At 41.3% G+C, this 23,770-nt stretch overlaps 1 protein-coding gene across 3 annotated transcripts in view; it reads right to left on the reverse strand.

Annotated features, from left to right (window-relative positions):
* Nucleotides 1-231: 231 nt before the first annotated feature.
* Nucleotides 232-23,770, reverse strand: part of LOC124172711 (TBC1 domain family member 22B) — a 29,923-nt gene continuing 6,384 nt past the window's right edge. For 2 of the 3 annotated variants that reach the window (XM_046552190.1, XM_046552183.1), the window contains exon 3: nucleotides 232-2,531. In XM_046552190.1, coding sequence (XP_046408146.1) covers nucleotides 718-2,382 — 1,665 coding nt within the window. In that variant the 5' untranslated portion in view covers nucleotides 2,383-2,531 and the 3' untranslated portion in view covers nucleotides 232-717. Of the gene's footprint in view, nucleotides 2,532-3,166; nucleotides 3,224-23,770 lie in introns of those variants that run through there. The other variant, XM_046552196.1, reaches the window with a different exon arrangement.

The following is a 23,770-nucleotide window of genomic DNA, read 5'->3' on the forward strand; positions in this document are numbered from 1 at the left end:
TATGGGAACATAGGTAATGAAATATTTCTTCTAATATTTGACTTGCAAAATATGGGAAAGAAAATAACCAATTGAACTGATAACAATGAAGTACACTGCTGCGGAGTAGATCAACACAAAATTCACACAAGACTTAAAAATCAAGATATGGTGCAATAAAGCAATGCATTTCAATTAAGGATGGGTTAATGAAATAATGCAATAAAATGAGAACCAGATGAAAACAGTGGAGAGAATAGAAATGATATATTTACATGCAAACTCAAAGCACACATTTTGTATGAGATACAGTCACATTAATAAGTCATCATCTGATGATACGGCTCCTTGCAGTACAGATTAGCACCCATCGAGTACATCGTCTTCAGGCCCAGTCAGATCATCCAACATACACGCACCGACTGATTATCGTCTGTACTTAAATGGTACATTCCTAGCTAAAACTTGGATCGGTCGTATTCCACTCGGTCCCAAAATAAACACATGAACAAGTTTTAAACTTTCAATCCGGTCCCTTTTCTTTGTTAAAGCTCCGACCACGTAAACTTTATGAAAAATACCTGAATATATCTCCGCTCACACAGCGGCGAGTCGCACCGACGGGGGTCCGAGTGAGCTTCGAAGCAATTGACGCAGAGCAGGCTGGTCGAGCAGCCACTTCTTGCTGGGGCCCCGGCCCGGGGGCAGGCGGGGCGCGGGCGGACGCCCCACGCTGCGTCACCTGTCCCCGACCACACCGCCGCTGCCGCTGTTGTTGCTGTTGAGGTGGTTGGGGGCGCCCGAGAAGGTGTACTTGAGGCGGTACGCGTCGGCAACCAGCATGCCGATCTCCGAGTCGGTCCAGTTGGTCGTGGGCAGGTTCTGCAGCATCAGCATCAGTCCTTGGAAGTCCTTCTCTAAGAGCAGCTCCTTGCGCCAGAGCAGCAGGAAGGCGGCGCACACGTACAGCTGGAAGGAAGCGAAGCCGTCCGATTCGGCCAGGTACGTGTCCCAGAGACGGATGGTGCAGTGCAAGGGCAGCTCCCTCGTCAGCAGGTTGTTCATCCAGCGGAACGAGAACTGCAGGTAGTCGACGCCGTGCTGTGCCAGGTGTCTGTGGAGAGGGGCATCTATCCGCTGCATCAGCTCCTTCAGTTGGTTCACCTTCTGCTGGATGCCCAGCTGCGCGAAGATATAATTGTCCTGGATGCCGTCCAGGAACTTGGACAGGCACCAGAACGAGTCCGCCTCGATCACGTCCCTCTGCTCCTTGGACAGCGTCATCACGTCGCAAGTCTCGAGGTCGCATTCGCTCGGAATCACCTCCTGCAGGAACACCACGTAGAATGGCGTCACGAGGTCGTTGATGCCCTGGACGTAGCCGGACGCTGGGTGGCGGATGGACCAGATGAAAAGGATCCTCTCAAACATCTCCTGGACCGTCTTCTGCTGAAACAGAGCTATCAGGGGACTCATGCGGGGAATGTCTATGTGTATCTGCCTATAAGTGTCCATGTAAATTTCGTCCAGTTCGACGTCGTAGTACTGCTTGACCAGGCCCCAGTATTCCTGCCTCTTCCTCTCCAGAACTTGGGGCCTGCGCTCGAGGTTGGCCGGCAGGTAGCCCGATAGTAACCTCCAGGTGACGGCACGGACTTTGACCGGGATGCCGGACCAGCTGAGGTGTCTCAAGTCTTCGAGGTTGAGAAGGGTGCTCTCCAGGAGCGGTGTAAAGCGCTCGAGTTTGGTCCCCTCGCTATCCCCGCCATCTCTGGACAGCAGCTGTAGCTTGGATCTCATCGACTGGGTCCTCATAGGCTGAGGTCGGCCTGGATACTGCTTGCTCATCGATATGGTGGACGGTGCGCAGTTGGCGGGCACGTTCACTGGGGAAGACGGGACCTCCTTCTGGCTGGCCAACCGCTGCATGGCCTCCACTTTCCTCTCCGCCGAACTCGCGGCTTGGCCGTCGTGGGACAGAGGCAGGGACTGAGATGAAGTGAGGGGAGCGCGGACAGTGGACACTTCGCCGCCGGGAGACCGACCGCTGGCCGCCGACTTGCCCTCTTCGTTGGAGGAAATGCCTCCATCCTTCAGCGAGGCATTCTTCACATCTGCCCCTTGAGCCCTGTGGCTGTTGATGACGCTGAGGGCGGCGGATTGGGCCACCTTCTTCGATATCTTCACGTCCGGGAGTCCGATGCAGAATTCATCGTCGCCGATGTCCCAGGCGTCGCTGACGCTTTCCTGGAAGTCCTGGAATGAAGTGGGGCAGGAGGAGTTTTTGGGTCGGTTCTTGGGGGCGTCCTTCTTGGGGCTGGGTCTACCGGGCACGGCCTTCGAGGTCTTCTTCCAGAATGTGGACTTGCTGTCGAAATCCAGGAATCCCTCCGGGTCGTCCATTGCTCGTCAGCGCCACCCCAATCCAGCAGCCGCTACTTCCCCTCCACGAAGCTGTCCCCTCGGTTCCGGCCCAAACGTTCAGAGACAGCTTCTGGCCAACCGCCAACTCTTCCCCGGAGACGCAGCCGCGGCCGAAGTAGCCAGGGGCCCTGAGAAAGGGGAATAACATTCATAATTGTCATTTCATTCCCAAGAGCACCAAAATCTAAAACACGGTAATCTAAAATCAAATATGTCTCTATGTGCTGTAAAATTAATGGCGGTCCGGTAATTGCAACAAAATATTAACATCAGGTGACAGTCGAAAGGGAAACTGAGTTCATCGTTCCAAACAATTCTGTTCGCGCAAATTTTAAGGACAACGGAAAATCAATCTATTTCGGAGCCAATCTTCGCTGTATTTCATCCTCGGAGGCAATCTTCAGAAATTATTTGCTCTTTGTGTCACTAGAACTTCAACTAAACTATGTAAAAGAGAATGACCAAATGCGAAAATGATACATTTAGCAGTAATTAGAAACATAATCAATGAATGTTCGATTCAAAAATTATTTCAATTAGAATTATAATTGTTCCGTCAGCTACACTAATGATAAAACCAGCATTTCAGTTTTTAAAGTACAAATGCACAATACACACGAGTGAGATATTAACAGAAACAGTAGTAAAATTAGAGTTATGGAATGACAGAACTTAAACGTAACGAGGCCGGGGGATAAAACTTAATTCTTTCCAAAAATTTTTAATTCTGAAAAAGTGCAATAAAAATAAGTAATATACAAACCGGAGGAAATACTTGTAAGGGCGTTCACACCGACCGAAAGAAATGAATTAAGGTCGACGGGACGGCCTTTGTGTTGATATTATTGACTTATTCGAACTAGTGCGTAAAAAGGCAATGTCAGCCCAACGCTTCGTGACCATTTCCATTCGCGGGCTCCGACATCCGTCACTCATCCTTCACGAAGTAACAACAACAGACTCATCGCAATTAGTCACGTCCATACCTCGAGAAATGACTATTCAAGGGCACACTCGGTACATTCTTCCATCCATGTACAGCAAAGTGTTAAACAGAGAAAAATACGAGCAAGTAAAGGAAGCATAAATAGGAAAATGTTACTATCGAATATTAGTTAGGATGACAACCTTAGGAGAACTCTCGCAAGTCTGCCAAAAAGATGGGTAAAATAGCCTATAACATTTTGTGTTTTTTCCTCTTATTCCATTAAGTTTTGAAAAGATGCAACTAAAAGGCAGACTAAAACTAATACGACAACCCAGGAGAGAGGAAGCATATTAGCGGAGCAACCAAAAATAAAACCAAAGCGATAAATGCACCTATGATTGTATATTAAACCATCATTCAAACCATCAGTATCATAAAGAGTTACGTCAATTATTACAAATAACCACATTTCACTCGCGGAAATGACTATGGTGGGGTGATACTAAATTTCAAAGGAAGCCCACTTTCAGCGTAAAACAAAAAAAAATTCTATACTTCAATTTGAATATTGGTAAAGTAAAATTATGCTTTCGTAGTGAATTTCGTACTGAGGTTTCCACAGCTCTGAGAGATATGCAAAATTCCGATATCTTTCCTTCACTCTAAGTAGGGTACTAACAATATTTTTCACCACCATATTTCAAATAAACTTCATCATATAATCAGCGAAAAATGTACATATAAAAAATTTTATAATATAAAATTTAGGGGAAAATGAGCTATTTTCGTCTGAAATCTTTACTTCCAGGCATATGCTAGGGGTAACAGAACAATCGATTGAGAAAATTAAAAACTTTTCATACTAATCCATCTGATTTTTTTTAAAATTCCGGCTCGCCTTCTAGGGTAAAAGTACTTTAAAAACAAATACTTAAACAGCTGTACCGAACCTATTGCTTATCCCATGGAACACCAGGAGAGGGGCCCTCAGAGCCAATTTATACAAACCCCCGCCGAAATCATGGTAAATGTAAGCGTCCTGGTAGCGCAACTGGTAGAGCACCTGGCCGGCAACCAGGAGGTTCTGGGTTCGAGTCCCAGTCAGGCCGCATTTTTACCCTCTGATTTCTGGCTTTTTTCCACCTACCACACAACAAACACATAACTACCGTGTGTGTAAACAAATATCCAAGCAATTGTTGATTATCAGTAATGTCCGTGTACTCCGCATGAATTCAAATCTTTTAACTTTGTAATAAACGAAGACGAAGTCACCAACTATCTATCTGAATATTTAAAGTCCTTGGACGCACCTGGCTTACCACGGCACAATTTACAGCTAAAGGTAGGCTCTGTGTTCATGATCTTTCGCAACCTAAACCAACCAAAACTATCCAACGTAACGTGTTTGGTTTTTTAAAAACTGATAATGAAAGTGATTCACGCCACTATACTCAAAGGAAAATTCAAAGATGAGGAAGTTCTCAATCCGAGGATTCCATGATCCCAACTTATATGCCCTTTTGAGCTTAAACGTATTCAATTTCCACTTCGTGTGGCATTCGTGATAACGATTAACAAATCGCATGGTCATCGCGATCAGTTTTTGTGATGTTTGTTCTCATGTGTCAGTGAAAACCCATGATTTTCTCATGGTAAATAATATGTGGTATGTTCGGTAAACCATCCGCTGTATTTCTTCCTTCGCTTCAAGGGCGCAGCTAGGAATTAAGGATAGGCGCAGCTAATACTGGCGGGTCTGTAGGGTATAGAGGTGTGGGGTAAACTCGCCAAGGTAAGCGAGAGGTGTGGGGGCCCTCCCCAGACATTTTTTAAGATAAAAGGTTCAAAATGGTAGGTTTTGCGGCTGTGTGAACAGTTAAATATTTTGTGACTCATCCGTTCCCCTAATATTAATAACCAAATGTTTTATAAAAAGATTCTCTGAGCTTTTGGGGGGTTTTACCCCCAAAAACCCCCCTCGCTGCGTCCCTGCTTCGCTTCGCTATTTTTATTTAGCTTCATTCGCTTTATCTTGCGCCTGATAACAAAACAAAAACTGTTGTTTATCAGAAGGCGCTTGACGCAAGACATTAAACCCGAATGTGTAGGGCACACCGCATGCAGCACGTTTACGCAGTGCATTTTTTTCCAAACAGAGATACTATACCTGGCGCGCCTAAAGTCATTTGATACGAATGCTACTTCATATGGGGCTTTTCTTACACTATTTTGAGCATCAGTCAAGCGTCGGTCTAGCGTTGCGTTAACCTGCCCCGTGAACGAGCCAAGTTTACGCTACGGACTTAGACCTAAAAATACGGTTTTTAAGACCTTTTACGGTTAATAACACAAATAGCCAACAACTGAATGCGTATAATTTTTATTTCATCAATATTTTCTCATTTAATTTATAATAAATCAAATATGATTAAAACGATACAGCCGCTCTTTATTTATAAATGGTGCAACTAAACTATAAGTTCATTGAATGTTAGGCGGTACGAAGTTCGCCGGGTCAGCTAGTATATTATATACAAGTATGCACACAGTAATAGCTTCTGTCGTTCCGGCGATTCTTTGGTCCGATTTCTGAGATTACTGAGATTGTCCCATATCAGATAGATGTCCGATTATTGAGAGAACACTGTAATACATTTATATTTCAACTATAATGGCGATCGGAAGTGTGAAGTAGTAATTAACAAGGTGCAAACTTGGGTCATGTCCTTACAGCGATAGTAAGCCCCTTTCTGCACTTTACCACCGAGGCCTCAACATTTATCTGGACCACTGAGATCCTACTGCTTACACTTTCACCTTATGAACCCGTTCATGTTTCTTCGAACCGCGAATGAGCAGCGAGACTCAGGAGCCGTACCTATGACGGTGGTGGTCCAGACGAAACTCCTCATGAACAAGTTTAGACGTTGGGACCAATATTTTGACCTTAAAACGCAATCTACATGATCGAAGGCACAAGCAGACAGGCATTCAATCGTTTCCACATAAATGTCTGGAAGCGATATTTCATGTTCCTTCCACCAGGTCGAGCCATCAGCAGCGAAACAGAGAGGCTTTCGAACGTTTCAAAATTCCATTTCATTTCCATTAATGTGGAAGAAGTTGAAGTCACTTTCTTCTCTAAAACAGACATAAGCAGGGCCCTTCCTTCGCTTTCTCCCACATCTACGACGACGCCAAGGAATTTTCCGGTGGAAAGCAATTGACACCATTTTTTCACTTTTAACTTACAATCGGGTGACTGCATACAAACGAATTTAACTTTACGCCGCAAATTAATAGCGATAGCCATTCATCGAGAGAATCCTTGCACGAAATGAGGATTACAGAAAGATCACTCACAAATAAATATGATTTCACTTCGTAATTTGTAGGAATTTTAAATCTAATAGTTAACAGCAAACCCATTACTTGAGGAAAATTCAAATATAGAGCTTTTGAAACAAAATTTCACTTCCGCAAAACGGGGTTATTTGGGACTATTTTCTACTTTGAACTAATGTAGGGTTAATAGAAACCATTTGAATGTCAATTAAAAGATGCCGAAGCATGGCTATTCGAATGAACATTGTCTTTGGGTATCTATTTACATAGCTACGTCTTAAAAATAAATTAAAATTACTTCAAAGTCCAAATCAAAACCGAAATTACGATGCAAGAGGAAATATGCATTCATACCAAAACAGTCAATAAAAAATCTTGACCAAACGTTTTTATTTCATCTTTAAAGCATTGGTTATAAATTAATACCAACTAGTTATGTTTAATATTTAGTGATAAGGTCCAAGAACAGAAGTTTATTGTTTGAAAAAGTGGTAAATATTGACAAAAATCTTCAGTCTATGAAACTTAAGAGAAACACTGCGACCTAGATTTTGTGAAATTTTACAAATACTCAGTGAGACGTTTCTATAGCTAACGAAAAAATCATGCCACAAAACGTGAGATGAACGGTCTTAACCAACCTTACAAATTACAATTACTCATTGTGTCGATTGAGTAAGCCCATTTTACGGTACGTTTCCGAAAATACAATGCGCTTTGTTCCACCTGAAGTCCTAAACTGAAACCATAATTAAAAGAAATCATAGAAATAATGTGAGCGATAGAAATCAACACAGGAATGTCCTCGGCTATATGACATGCGGCACACAAGAACACACAGGGGATGAGAAGAGCGCGCCCGAAGGTATGTATCGCAACTCATAAAAGGTAATTGCAGGGAAAATATTTCAAATGATTATTAGACTCCATATGACGTATCCATACGTTGATGAAGAGAGAGAGTCAATGACAACCACTCCCATCGTTTGAAAATTATCACATTTAGATGAGTATTTGATGCGTAGTTTTCCGCGGCGTTGTCTAGATGATGTCTCCATGTTTTTGGGTTTCATTGATTTTTAAGACATTAAAAATCCTTTCGGGAGATTTGTTTGGATGCCATGAGGAGGAGAACTAATATCAATGATTTCAAGTTAAACTTTGGGAGAGGATAAGAACTCTTTCGGTTAATGGTTAGTTTATGAATTTCTCGAGGCAATTTTTGTTTATTTCATTGATTGATTTCCTACTACGCCATTTTATATTTTCCTATCAGTCGAATGCAGTATTTTATTAGTTAATAGCCCTTATGGCGCATTAATAATGATTCCGAAACCCTGGAAAGAGGATTCGTTCATTTTGAAAAGGGCTGACTTATTTCTTATAAATTAAGACATTTATAAAGTCACACAAGGTAAAGAAATATTCATCGGACATGAATAACGAATCTCAGCATTCTTTAGAGCTTATTTCGCCTCAATGACTACCCAGACGATTGATTATACCCGGCTTTCCAGAAAAAGTGATAAATTTATCGGCGAATAAATACTTAACGCGCTAAAAATATATCTAATAAACTTATCAACGACGATTGGTAATCTCTCATCTGACGTAAACTTCCATTCAAGCATCAAATACGGCATTCGCAGCTTCATTACTGATGTTTTTTGTACTGGGCCAATAATTTTGTCGACCCCGTGCATTTTACCATGAAATCGGGCGTTTTAATGGGCATTTAATTGGTGAGTTGCAAAATTAATATTACCAAGATTGTTAAGCATATATAAAAGCCGATTACGATACACCGATTGGAAATTACAATAATACGGAGGCTACATGAACATACTACCCCGCAAGCCGCTTCAATAGGCCACTGGCGGGGGAAACGGCAAGTATTGAGTAAAATGCTGGCTTATTATCAAAATCAGAGTCCAGTTTGGTTGAAAACGTGTCCTGTCCGCCTCTAACCGGAAGTGATAACATGCTCACACCAGCAGAGGACACTTGGGAGACATGAAGAGTCAATTGATGGTTAGCGTATGGAGAACGGTTCAGCCCTAGAGATGGTAATTGTGTCCTTTTCGGTTGTAACGGAAGGAAGAGAATTCCTTACATAATACCAACCCATAAACTATCAGACATTCAAAAGCGATACGAACCAAACATCTTTTTACATTTATATCGGTGATGTTTTAAACTGATACGCCCAACTTCCGGTCTTCGGTGCAAGTAATTTCCCCACCCGCAGATACGGTGAATCGGGAGGAATACGTAATGCTTCACGAGGTTGTTAGGGAGATAAGTTTTAGTATTTTTTGTCCTATGTACATGGGGTCGCAACTCCTTAGTTACTGAGCCATGGCAACGCAAAAATTATGGATGCATTTTTCAATTACCGTGAAAACGGATTTTCTTGCGTATCTTTTCCGACAATTTATTTAATACTCTGAACTTTTAAGGACATCTAAATAATTTAGCTGGGACGAAAATGTGCGATTATAATTGAGTGGTTTGGAAGCCAAGGGGTACAAGTTTTTTTTTCTCAACAGAGTTAGGCAAAGTTAATTGTTAGAATAAAGACACAAAAACCAGGTCGCCAAGTCTCAGTTCTGTGCTGACATTTGAGTGGAAAATCAAATGCACTACTAAGTATCTAATTGATCTCGTTTGTTTTCTATTGCTAATTTCTTTACCTAACTCTGTATAGAAAAGAGAAATCACTTGTACCCCTTGGCTTCCAACCCACTCAATTGTCTGAAGGAAATAATCCCCAAATGTGAGAGATTGGGCAGTCGTGTTGCTGATACTTTATCAAAGCTCTCGTTTAATTAAGCTCTAGATCAAAAGCCAAACTTGGCGTGACGATCGCTGCGAGAGGGCGCGCGTTCTGACTGGCTGAAGTACGGTACTTAGTAGCGATATTTTCAGCGAAGAAAAAAGGGACGGGCCGGAGTGATGGAGAAAGGGATGGGATTCCCTCCCCTGGAGCCATCGCGGAATTTCATTACGTGAAAGGGTCACTTTTCAGCCATCATTGACGCGATCCCTTCCGAGCAATCGATCGGAAAAGAGACGGTGAAAATGGTCGTGTGATTCAGTCATCACGGATTGAAACATTTGAAAGGAGACGGGAATATCCTGCGACCGCGTGTGGAGGGCAAACAGCGTCACTAGACGGGGATTACGAGGAGGGAAGAACTTCAAGGGACGACCCACGAGACAAGTGGCTGGAGAGGCCGTAAACGGAACAGACGCTCAAGGCGAGGATTATCAAAGGGATGAGCCTCCCTGGCTCACTACATCCCAAAAGGCCAAGGCGATACCCCACCTTCCTCTTCTGTCCCACTTACTATGGGGTGCTCTCATAAAATTAAAATGTTAATTTTTTTACATGCATAGATAAGTAAGTTAAAGTTATAAATGTATGACTTCATAATTATCAATAATCTTGTTGCTACAGAGTTTCAAAGTTCGCGAAAATCACAGAATTCTTTCGCGCTACCAAAACGCCCTGTGGCGTCAGAATGCGAGTAAACAGATTCGCTCCATGGCAATAACAAACAGTAACGACGATAACAAACAGCTACGACGATACTGATTCATTACTTGAAGGATGTGTCAAAAACAATTGAGAACAGTTTTAAAGATTTTACGGTGTACGTATTGCGCAATGGCTGATTCCGACTTCGTAAAGGTGTATTCTGGGAACATTCTGAAAGTAGATTAATTCAGGGTCGCTTATTTCTTCTACGGCAATAAGGATTTCTACAGTTTCAGTTACAATGTATGCATATTTCATATGACTGATGATGAAATTAACATGTATAGCAATGAAAAACTAAATTTTACTGAGAAAAAAGTACTGAGAGATACATAGGTTTTTCTAAAACTGGGACAATATTCTACTGGTACCACGTAAATGTATTGTTTACTAGACTCTGACGTCAGGCTCAGCAAACATGGCGATGGGTCGTTTGGAGCGCAAGATTACTATACGATTTTTAAAGTGGAATTTTATGAATAATACGCAAGCTAGAGAAGAACTGCTTTCACTTTACTTTTCAGTGTAGCAGATACTTTTTTATCGCATAATCATCTATTTTCAGTGGAATTCCCAATTAGTGGTTCCAACGCGTTGTTGCTCCTGATCAAAGAAAAAACTTCCGAACAGCTCATCCACGAATACATTAGAATTGAGGGAAACCAGAAGTGTGCTGCCCCCACACCGCGTATTCAAATGGATTTACAAAAGTCGCCACTCGCGTCGCTGACGACAAAGCGATTCAAATTCCATCGTGGAGAGATATTTGGAGCGAGACGCGGAGAGATAGAGTAATTAGGGTAGTTGAACGAAATGCATGGGCTTCCTAGTCAATTTTATTTCACTGTTGATTGCTGTGGAGTTTAAAAAACAAATAGAGGACAATATTTTGCATTTTTTTATCTGAAGTCCACTTCTCCAGGTATCAGCTACGATACATCATCGACGGCCTCCACGCTTTCACAGATAAGTTGGTGACGCCACGCACTTACTTCCAACGGGTCATCGCATGCAATGGCCTTCCGTGATTCGTGGTTGTCCACACTTTTGCAACCGATTCCTTCCCTCGCTGAATTGCTCTTTCTGATTGAGAAAATGAGCCAAAACACTAATGACGTCACCAATTTTCGAAAATCTGGGCCGCACTCCTGCTTTCTTGTCTGTCGCCTTGACAGCGTCAAATCTTACAACTCAATTTTAAACCCATTTCCGAGTAGATATCAAGCTGAAATTTTCAGGATAACTCAGAGGAGATGATAATGTAATATCTAAACACTTTTATTATGACTTTAACTGCATCACGATTGTTTTTAAGAATTTAAAATGAAATATGGAGATTAGTTCAAAAAATGGCCACCAAAAACCCATACCGGCGCTGGTATCGTTTAAAGTAACAAAAATGACGGAGTAATAAAAAAAAACAAATTTGTTTGAAAAATCGATTGAACAAAAATGTTCAATCAAAGAAGAGGAAGAGGGAGCTAAAACAAAAAAGGTAGGGATTTTTAAATTATACACACTTGCTGAATGAGGAAGAATTTTTTTCATTCTTTATCTACTTTTCCCGTCCACCCACCGAGTTATTGCGATGAATCGTGATTTTGAGCGTAAATGAACGTCCTCTACCGCTTCCTATCGCGTTTAAGTGACGTCACACCCGACACTCAATGCCCCTCCTATCACGAGCGTGAGCACTGCACTCCTCCTTTCCTGAAATGAGCCGTCGCTCGGTCGGTGGTCGCTTCAGACAGGTTTCACTATCTATATTAGTTACTTGGGGATGGCGACGTCGGGAGATCCGCGTTCGATCCTACGTCGACGCAAACGATCGTTCCTCTTTGACATTTCCGCACTTAGACAGCACTTGCGGGTGAAGCTAGTCCGCGGTTTTTCTTTGAATAATATCTTTTACCTCATACTTTCAATTAACAAATACGAGGGTGCATTGAAAATTAAGGTCTCCAACGACGCCATTTCCGAACGATTTCCGACGCCATTGCGCACTACGCTAAGTCATTCTATTTTTGAAAGCGAAAAAGTTTTCTTCGATAGAAATTCGTCAACAGTAAGTGGAAGTATATGAGGAGAAGTGAATGGGTATCAAATACGTGCGGAAATGGTGTCGGGAGTTTTCTGATGGACGGGAAAACGTCCATGATGAGCGGCGGTCGGGGAGGCCAAGTTTGCCGGAATCAACGGCGGCTCGAATTGACGAGATGGTGCGCAATAGCCGAAAAATAACCCTTCATGAGATAGAGGAAGGTCTTAATGAAGGGTTTGGCAACTTATCCATGCAGAATATTGTGTCGGAGGTTCTCCGTTACAACACACGTGGTGTCTGCAAGGTGGGTCCCTAAGCAGCTCACCGATGAACACAAGAAAAAGTGCGTCCACATGTGTCACATCAAACGATCGCCATACTCAATGAATTTGGCTGGGATATCATCGACCACACTCCTTACAGCACAAAAGTTGCCCCGAGCGACTAACACCTTTTTCCGCTTTCAAAAAACTCCTTGGGGGACAGAGATTCAAGTCAGACGAGGAAATGAAAGACGCAGTCAACAGTTGGCTTCGTAATGCGGCGGGAGAGTGGTACGACGCCAGTATTAAAAAGCTGGTTGCATGGATGCAAAAATCAATTGATCATCAAGGCGACTATGTTGAAAAATAGCTAAATGCTCAGCCTTCCCAATGATATACGAAAAGTTTAGAATAACTTTATTTTCCATTTAAAAAAAAGGAGACTTTACTTTTCAATACCCCCTCGTACAAATAATGTAACTATAGATGCTTTTCGTTAATACTAATGCTATGAGTTTCCACTGACAGTTATACATACATAGGCATGAGGCGTTCTGTTGCTTTGAAATAGTCCAGGGTGCGAGGGTGGGTGCAGGGAGCAGAAGCAGGGAGAGAGGCTACCGCGCCCTCTTCCCCCCCCCCCCAATTCCCTTCGGAAAATAAAACACAACGGTCCGCACAACATCAAACGGCTGCGGCCACTCCTGATAACCTCAGCGTAAAATTCCAAGAATTTCACATCTGTCTTGCTTATTTAAAAACGTCACCAACTTTTGAAAAAAAATGTTAAAAAATCAATTATGCATTGATGCGCTAAGTCCAAATCATTTCACCATAATAATAACAATAATAATAATTTATTACTCCTACAGTTTGTTATTACATCTTTATACAAAAAAACAAGATAGGAGCTTTAGGTGGTCTCCAAGGTCATAGGACCAGAATTGAGCCACCATCAAATACAAAATGTATGCCAATAAACATAAAATGCAGTAATGATACATGAGTGTTTTCGATAAATAACATCAAAATAAATTTTCAACAATTTCTTGAGAGAAGAACCAGTCTTTAGCATGTCTTAGCATTACATTTGAGGTTTTATTTTTTTAAATTCTAGCGGGCAGTATATTATATATCTTTGGCCCCATATAAAGAAAACATCGTTTATATAAAGTTAACTTGGGTTTGTTTGCTACTGTAAATGACTCAGTCCTTAAATTATATTTATATTTGTCACATCCACTCGGCATATTTCCACTTCTGGCAAAAACAATTTAAGCACTTTGAATAAATACAAATGCCTTAGTGGCAACAAATTTAGGGTCACGAACAACGGAAATGAGTGCTCATAGTAATTTTTAGACAATATTACCCCAATTATTTTTTTTTTGCAAAACAAGTGCACACTTAAATGTGCTCATGTATGCACTGCCCCAGCAGATTATACCATAAGAAATTTTTGAATGAACAAGAGCATTATAAATGTTTTTTTTTAACTGGAAGTGGACATTTGTTTCGTAGGAATAATTACATAAATCAAAAATCATTAACGAGTAGAAAACGGGGGTTGATTATATTTCCAGTCTCATTCAATATCGCTTTTGAATTTTCCACCCAATAGAATCGAACCATGAATCCTCTGATCAGCAGCTCTTTCCACATATTCGCAGCCCCTACTCCCCAGCGCGTGAATTGCACACGAGAGATAACTTTCTTTCGGAAAATGCCTTCGCGACAACCACTGCCAAATTTAAAAGACTCCTCGGAGCCAAGCTAATTACATCACAACACGCAGCTACACCTGCCGCAGTTCGGAATGCCTTTGACGCGCCAAATGAAATCGGTTTGAATTCGAGAGTGATCTCACCGCTTAAGAGGGCGCAACTCCACCGCTCGTGTTCTGTCTTCCGACCAGACGCTTTACTTCTTGATTTCAAACATTTTTCTGCTCACCACAGGAGGGAGCAAATCAAGCGAAAATAGGGTAGTTTCCTTCATCAAAGAAAACGAAAGGTATTGATTGCGATTCGTTACCCACCATTAGTGTATTCATAATATACAAATTATTTGGTTTTATAAATCCCAGTTCAGACGAATGGCAATGGTCAATTTTAACCGAATTTGAAAAAGGCCAGATTGGCGCCCATGCGATTCCACTCCACGTGACGTCACAGTGACCTAGTTTCTATTCGAGTTGATAGGAGTTTTATGTCGTCTGATATTATGAATTAGAATGATGATTATCAATGAGATACCAATGAGGCACAGAGCTCAGAGAAACATGTCTTAATAATTACCTATTAAAACTGGCTAAGGTAGGAAAGTTTTCTTCGTTTAATAAGGTATTAATAATCCTTATTTAAGCCAAGCGCTACCTGCTATCAGGGTACTCTGCTACCTGCTGGCAGCCTGCGTCGTATCAGCGCTCAAATCCTCGCCCCAAGGGCACCTCACAGGGCGACAGCTGGAACCAGAAATACGTCACACGGACTTTTCCCTCAGCCGTTTCCTAGCTAGCCGCCGCGTTTTCGCGCGCTTGAAAATTTTCACTTTTCGTTTAATCGCGAAAAATAGATATCGTCATTCGAAAATCTAAGACCGTGGAATGCGTACTCTAGGAGTAATAATCTTTCGATTTAGGCAATAAAAAATTATAGGAAACCACCCTATTTTAAAACACTCAAAATTACGTACATGGTTTCCGACAATAGTTTATGGAATTCACTCATTTTGAATGAAGAATTAAACTTCGTTTTTCTTCAGAACATTTTTATTAGTCCACTACACATATTGGATGTACTAATAAAAATATTCTGTGGAAAAACAATGCTTGATTTTTCTTTCAAAACCCAAATTTACTTCAATATTTTCAAATAATGCTATATTTATGATTTATTTTACGTTCCTAATTTAAAGACTTACACTTAGCAATAGAAATTTTAAACTTAATTTATGAATGCCTCACTTGGAACCTCAACACATTCATCATAATTTAGAGAGTTGTGTAGATAAATATATGTTCTCATAAAGTGCATTTTAAAATGCAACAAACACATTGTTAAGCAAAAAATGCACACGCATTTTTTTTAAAGTATTTTGAAATTCCAGATTGGAGCCATAATTCGTGCATAATTCCAGGGACTAAAAATTACGGCATAACTCCCGATTCTCCCAGTTTAACCCAGATAAAGGACACCCTGGTATTTACGCCAACAGCACATACATTTACGAAAGTAATGAAGTGGCACTACCTTCGTTAAACAAAGGCGATCGATTCTTTTCGGTTCGTCCGACTCGGATTTCGGGAGGTTCGAGCACGCGACCCCACGAGACAGAAAGAAGCCCCACTCGTCCAACGAATTCTTCGCCGAAAAACCTATAATCGAATTCCAGACAAATGAACCACGCTGGTGAAATGGGCGCACGTCCAAACTGACCTCCAAGACCAAACGTCAGCCCCGAACACGCAGTACGCGTGCCGAACCGCATTTGTCAGAAGGGAGAGAGAGATATAGAAAAGTCTCAAAATGATCGATATGCAGTTTACAAAAGTTTACTTCACAGCAAACTTTTATACAAATTACAGTCATGCAGGCTAAACGAAACAGAGGTAAATTGGATGCGCCACTTTCTGAGTGAGTACGCAAAAAGTAGTTCTTGACGGATTCAGCTCTAATGACGTGTGAGGTGACATCAGGTGTCCTACAAGGAAGCGTAATCGGCCCCCTTTTGTCCATTATATACATCGATGACCTATGCTCACGAATTAGCAGTAAAAATACGATCCGTTCAATTGCTGACAACGCAATCATCTATGGCGAAATTAGTGATCACTCTGAATTTGAAATTCTACCATCGGATTTAAAAAGCGTTAATGTGGGTAGCCAAGAGAGGGTGCTCGAACTTAATCGGAGTATATACACAGCGGTAGATTTCTTGCGGAGGTCGTCCAACTATTACCATGTGTATGATGATAATGGTATAAACATAAATGAGACTGATGAAGCGAAGTATCTAGAAGTCAAGGAAGAAGGAACACACATACGATTTATAACTCGAGTTTGAGAACTGAACCACCGAGGTAGAGTGAGTAATCAAGATTGAGCCAGGCTCAGGAATACGGCCGTAATGTGTACCAAAAAAAACTGAAATTAATGCCCATTAGAGCCGAATTCTCAAAGCGTTTACGAGACGTGGTCCCCCGCGTGGAATCCACCGCCACAACCCAACATAAACCACAAGTCATATCTTAAACGAAATACCTGAGCTCTCAAGACCATACTCGTACGTACTGCATGATCGTAGGTACCATTCCCTAAGAAAGCTCTCTGTCGCTAACGGAAATCAACCGTGTTACATGATCCAAAATAAAAATTAACTTGCAAACTTGTAAATATTAATTTTTTAAATGCTGCTAACGCGTGTTACATCTTTCAATTTGAACTAGTATACTCACGCTTTATTATGAACATATTGGTGAAAATCACACTTTCAATTGAAGTGAAGCCCAATCACTTTCATTAAAGTACAGTTCCTTCATGAGATACTTTGCCATTTACTCAGAAATTTAACCGGTTAGCTTCCCACCTTACGTGATTATCTTGAATTTTAGGCAACAAAGCGCCTTAATATTAGTTTTTGGTCAAAACAAAACAGGTATTTTAGATATACATTTTTTCACAAAGCCAACCTGAGCCCATTCTATTTCCGAATTCCTTAAATGATATTTCCAAAAACACGGCATACGTGAATGAAGAACGTGAAATCTGCGAGACGACTTTTCTCGCTGAAAAAGCAAAGTGTCTCTCCACATAAGTATTTAAGTTCAAGGGATGCATAGATTTTTTTGGAAACACAGAGAGAGAAATAGCAATGAGAGGTGTACCGCTCAAAAAGTGTATCAAAGTTCACGCTCCAGTTTTGCATGAGAAACTGAAGGAGCACTAACTTTGTATAAATCATGGATATTCATAGGCATTCCGCGACAAGTCGGACATATAATTCAAGCTTAGAACTCTACTAATGAGGTCAACATTCGGTTCAAAAGAAGGTCTTCTTATGGCCCTTTTCATTATGGCACAGCGGTTTTCAGAACAAGATTGGAGCGCCCAACGAGAGAAACACCTTGATACATAAGCATGAGCAAAATCAAGGGAAAATGAGTCGGTCATACTTATGAAGAATTTTATGGCTCAGCGACTTAAACCACGGAAACTTCCTTAACAATTTTTCTCTGGAAGGTATCATTTTTTTGAAAAACTCATCTCTCTCAAATAATTTCCCACGCTTAATTCCTTTCCTGAACTTCGTGAATAAATTTCTTCTATGAACAATGCAATGAAGTTCGGCTTTACGAAAATAACAACGAATATACCGGTAAATCGAAATCAAAAAAGTACCCGGTATGTATCGACATATTGGCAAAAATATATCGAACATACAGCACATATCGTGCGTGTAAATAAACAGATTCGAAAAAGTTCCTTTTATTCCGGCATTATAATAAAATCTATGGAGCCAATTCATACACAATATATGCGCATCATCATATAACTAAAAAATGGTAGGTAATTGAAGATAAATGACTTCCTCATAAATAATTTCACCAACACTGTTCTGGACGAGAAGCGTCAAGGTCATAAGTGACACAAAGAGAGGCGCAAACACACAGTCACAAACTTGCAGGTCAATTATGTTAATGTCAGAGCCATCATAAGGACCATCTTAATAAGCAGGGCCATAAAACTCCTTTCACTATCCGTCAATAGCTTTAACAGCCGTGTCGCTAAGGCATTTACATAACTGACCCGACGCTGATAATGCCGCATGACTCCGAAACGCGTTGCGCAAACAGAAAAAAAAAAGAATTTGGAAAATTATAACAACATTAATTCTAACGTAAACAAAAAAGTCATACGAAATCCTCACTGCCCAACACGGATACGTATTATTTGTTATTATTTGCCCAAAGCATCCAGGATCTCATGGGAAAATTCCGCGAGTAATAATAATCATGATGTTAAAAAGGTCCTTTGGTCCTGTAAATATGTTGGCTCATATAACAGATTCGTTAAATTTGTGACTCGAATGCTTGAATATACACTATTCTATCTATATCCTAAAAAGCTCCTTGTGTGACTCACTTACTGGCTTAAACAAATTCCAGGCCACCTGCAGAAGAGCTCGAGAGCTGACAATTTTCATGAACACGATGGACCACCCATGATTCCGAAAATCCGGAGGGCAATACCGAAAACCCTGACGTTACCCCTCCTTCAACCCTCCTAGAATTCATAATGGCGGAAATTCATCTTTCGGGGTATATTGCGGCATTCGAATGGCTCTGACTCCACAACTATTAATTTTACTCGGAATGTGATTGATGATTTGAATACAAGATAGATGTATTCGTATGATGTCCCACTACCATTTTTATACCCAACGACGATTCTGTAAATCCCGCCAAAGTCGAAGTTTCGAACCAAAATTTTCGGGAGACTTCAACGCGTGACCAAGACTCTCCTAAGTTACGCAACCCGCCACTCACCAACTCGACAAAAAAATTCGACTTCTTCTAACGAAAGTGTAAGCGCGAACTTAGATAGGATTATAGCCAATCGAAAGCCCTACTCGGTAAATTTTCGAAAACTGGAAGTTCCCGTCCATTTCCACCGGATAATATTTGAAACTCCTACACTCAGGAGCGCGATCGGCCGCGAGAACAAAACATAAGGCCCTTTTCAAATCCACAGTGGTACAACCCTTATGTACTTTCCGTTTCCTAACTTCCGAAAGTAGATACATCTAGGGGAACGAAAGAGAAGCGAGGGAGGTAACGCCCTTCTTTCACGTGGACGACTGCGGTGTCAGTTTTCATGCGCACCTACTGCCACAGCTACCAGATTTTACAGATTTTACATCGCAAGAGACTGCTGCTTAATACATATTTGGCTAACAAATAGGTTGATTGACTATGGTTACTTAAATTTCCAATAGCCCCTAAAAGCGATCTAGGGAATGAAGGTAAACAGGGAAGAAGTGTACACATCGCATGCCAATTGGAGAGCACGCAAGGAATATGGCAACTCTCACCTCATGCGAGATGAGACCTTGTCTTTTCGTCTTCCTTTTATACAGGGACCCGGAATGGATAATCTAACGAGCTACGGACGACCTCCATACCCCACTCAACAAACCGTCACCTCACCGCTCCCGAAGATTCGAGGGACACCAGACCCACAGCGAGTGATAACCTCCGCGACCAATAAGGTCGCACATACGTACACGTTGCTTCGCGACAACAATGAGAGGATTTCCCACGCGCGCCAAAGATGGCCGCTCAAACTTCCTTCGCTCTACGGCGCGACGACAGTCACGAGTTGCAAAACAATAATGCAATCCAGAAGAGTGGAATTTAAACCAGAAAATGAAGGTCGGCAGTGAATTGGTGGCAAAGGCCGCCTCGATTCGATCGTGAAGGCAACTTCTGGCCTCGACGCTGCGATGACTGTGAGGAGAACCGTCGACGGAGTGAAAAGCATTGCACTAGGGAAGTCGCAGAGGCGTATTCCATTCGCATTTTCGCTCAATCCCAGCTCGCAACCAACAAAACTCGCATTGAAACTCGAGGACAGAGAAGTGAGATTGTAATACTCAGGAAAAAATAAAAAGATCATACAAAGGTGTTTACAAACGTCACTCATTTTTATCTGTAGGAATAACTTTGGAAGAGATCTTATTTGACCATCGTACATCGTTCTCATTTCCGTGCTGCATATCTAGAGGTGGTTGCAGACAAATTTTTGGGGAGGGTTGGAAAGCAGGAAAAGAAAAGGGGGTGAGAGAGAGAGAAATTATCCAAATTTCACATTTCCAAGCCGCATTTGGAGAGGACATGATGCTATTGGTGAAAACATTTATATTATTTAAGTATTTTACCGATAAAGGTAGGTTTCCATGGAGAACTTAAAGAGGTATTCTGGCAGTATATGCTTCCATCATGGACTTCCGTGTCCAATTCACAGTAAGGCCAACCCCCTTTCATTCTATCGGTGAATTTATGGTAAATTTAAAAAAAATTAAAGCTGATAGTACCTTCCGATCGTGATAAGCGTTCAAAAATTCGAAAATGGCGAGTTTCACGATTAATAATAATGATGATTAATGATAATCTTACTAATACTACTAAAAAATAAAATAAAAATAATTTCACTATATTTTAATATCATCAACCCTTCAAAATTAACACGAAATTAATATTTCAATAACTGCAGCATTCTTCCATAGCAGGATAGATTAGCTAGGTTCTGCAGAGGTCCACAGAGGCGAATTACTTTCCAAATCAACTTTCTAACGAATACTCGTAATGATCTGAAGACATTATTTGAAAATTTGTCTATTTTTCCTGTTAATTCACCAATTTAGTTTATGAAAAACTCCCATTCGGAACTATTATCTTGATATTTTCCCAATATTCTGAGATACCATTACGGGCTGATGAGGCTTTCGGATAATAATTTGGTACTTTCCAAACAAAACTGTATTTGTATACTGGTGAAGGATTTTTCGGTGGGAGCGGGGCAGGCGAGCGGGTGGAGCGCATTGGATGCTGATCGAAAGGTCCTTGGTTCACATTATTCCGGGTGAGGACGCCGGAAACCCCAAATAAGGATTTTCCTCTACGTGGCCTGAGGAAAGGAACTGACACTCAATGAGGCAAATCACGCGCACGCTTAAGACTGAATCACAAGATTACTTTATCCGCCCTTTTTGAGTGATTTCCCTAGGGATAGGTTTTCAGGGACCAAAAGAGTGATAGCTCATAGACCCATAATTTTTTTAATCACACGGTCATTCCCACCGTCCATTTTCCATATTTTCTTCCGTCACTTCCCGTATTTATCACTAGCATTCAATAGGGTGGTTTCCTATTATTTTTTTATTACCTAAATCGAAAGATTATAACTCCTGGAGTACGTATTTCACGCTTTTAGATTTTTAAATGACGATATCTATTTTTCGCGATTAAATGAAAAGTGAGAATTTTCAATCGCGCGAAAACGCGACGGATAAGTATGAATGCTGGTAAAACTCCATGTGACGTCGTTCTTATTCCCGCTGCCGCAAGTTAGGTGACCTTGGGGTGAGGCTTTGAGCGCTGATACGACGCAGGATGCTAGCAGGTAGCAGAGTACCCTGCTAGCAGGTAGCGCTTGGCTTAAATAAGGATTATTAATACCTTATCAAAGGAAGAAAAATTTCCGACCTTAGCCAGTTTTAATAGGTGATTATTAAGAGATGTTTGCGCTGCTTCGATGCACCAATCGCCCTCATTCCCCGCTTGAGCAACTATTCTTCCATCTCACTTCGATGGACCCCCCCCCTTACGCTATACTTTTGCCTAGGTAAGTGATGACAGAAAAATGTAGCTATAATTGCAGCATAAAAAAACTTTTATAAAACAACGCAACGGGGGTGGGGTTTAGGCAAAACTGATTCTGGGGAGTCTGGGGGTGTTGCATACCCGCCAGGGTAAGCGGGAGTTGCGGGGGCCTTCCAGAGAAATTTTTTCAGAAAAATTATTCAAAATGTTGAGTTTTACGGCTTTCTGAGGGATATTTTATTAATCTTCACACTATTCTATAAGTAATATTAATCCAATTAAGTAAAATAGATTACAATTTAAAGTTTCTCTGAGCACTTGGGGGGGTTTATCTTCCAAGCCCTCGCTTCGCCACTGGGCGATACAATCACTGTTTCCGGCCGTGCGTTCTGACTGGCTGAAAGCACGTGTGAGCGATGGTTTCAGCGACGGAAAAAGGGACGCGCTAAGAGATGGAATAAGGGTTGGGATCTCCGAAGACATTACATATATACTCGACCCATTATTCCATAGCCATGAACCATATGACTTGAAACAAAGTATTTGTCTGTAGCTGTAATGTCCAATAGGGTAGTTTCCTTCATCAAAGAAAACGAAATGCATTGATAGAGATTCCTTACCCACCACAAGCGTATTCATAATATACAAATTATTTGGTTTTAAAAAACCCAGTTTAGACGAATGGCAACGGTCAATTTTAACATCATCTGAAAAAGGCCAGATTGGCACCCATGCGATTCCACTCCACATGACGTCACAGGGACCTAGTTTCTATACGAGTAGATAATAGTTTTACATTGCCTGAGATTACCAATGCATGCATGAGGCACAGAGCTCAGGGAAACACATCTCTTAATAATCACACATTAAAAATATCTAAGTTCGGAAAGTTTCCTTCGTTTGATAGGGGAATAATAATCCTTATTTAAGCCAAGCGCTACCTGCTAGCGGGGTACTCGGCTACCTGCTAGCAGCCTGCGTCGTATCAGCGCTCAAGCCTCGCCCCAAGGTTGCGGCAGCGGGAACCAGAACGACGTCACACGGAGTTTTCCCAGCATTCATACTTAGCCGTCGCGTTTTCGCACGCTTGTTTTTCACTATTCGTTTAAACGCGAAAAATAGATATCGTCATTCGAAAATCTAAGAGCGTGAAATGCATACTCCAGGAGTAAATAATCTTTCGATTTAGGCAATAAAAACATAATAGGAAACCACCCTATTCTGAGGATTCTGGCCCCAACGGGAAAAGATGGTGAAGATTTATCGCGTTTCACACTGGTCAAGGTCCTCCATGTCTCCTTCCAACGTTTCGATGAGCAACTCGTCCTCGGGGATTCAGGCATCGAAATTTTGATCTTTAGCAAGGTGATAGTTAAAAAAAATGGCAATGAATATATCGATGACATTTGGGGAATTTCAAGCATCAAATGACATAAAAGAGGAGTAAATGGTAATATTTCAGGCAAATTTTGGCATTAGTAATTGAGCTGAAACATTAAAAATGTTAACAATTTTGAATTATTCCCTCCGAAATGCACCGCACAAAGATTTAACGCAAAAATTCGCTTAATTTATGAAATTATGGCGATTAACCATCGACATAACGTACAGCTTTACGACGTGCCTTCTTTGATGGATTTATTGCTCGCCTTATGATTTTTTTACCGTGTTATCGTTAGATTTTTAATCAGACGCTGTTTATTTTCATCGCCTTTGTTCATTTGGTTCAGGTCTTCGTTTGGTTCATTTTGAAAGATTTTAAAGCACAAGTCATTGGTATAAACCAAATCACATCACTCAAATAATAGTAATGCCAACCTCTACTATTTACAACTGTCATTCCATCAAAAGATGAACGTGGCAT

The sequence above is a fragment of the Ischnura elegans genome, chromosome 1 (genome assembly GCF_921293095.1).
Source record: "Ischnura elegans chromosome 1, ioIscEleg1.1, whole genome shotgun sequence".
NCBI classification, from domain to species: Eukaryota; Metazoa; Arthropoda; class Insecta; order Odonata; family Coenagrionidae; genus Ischnura; species Ischnura elegans.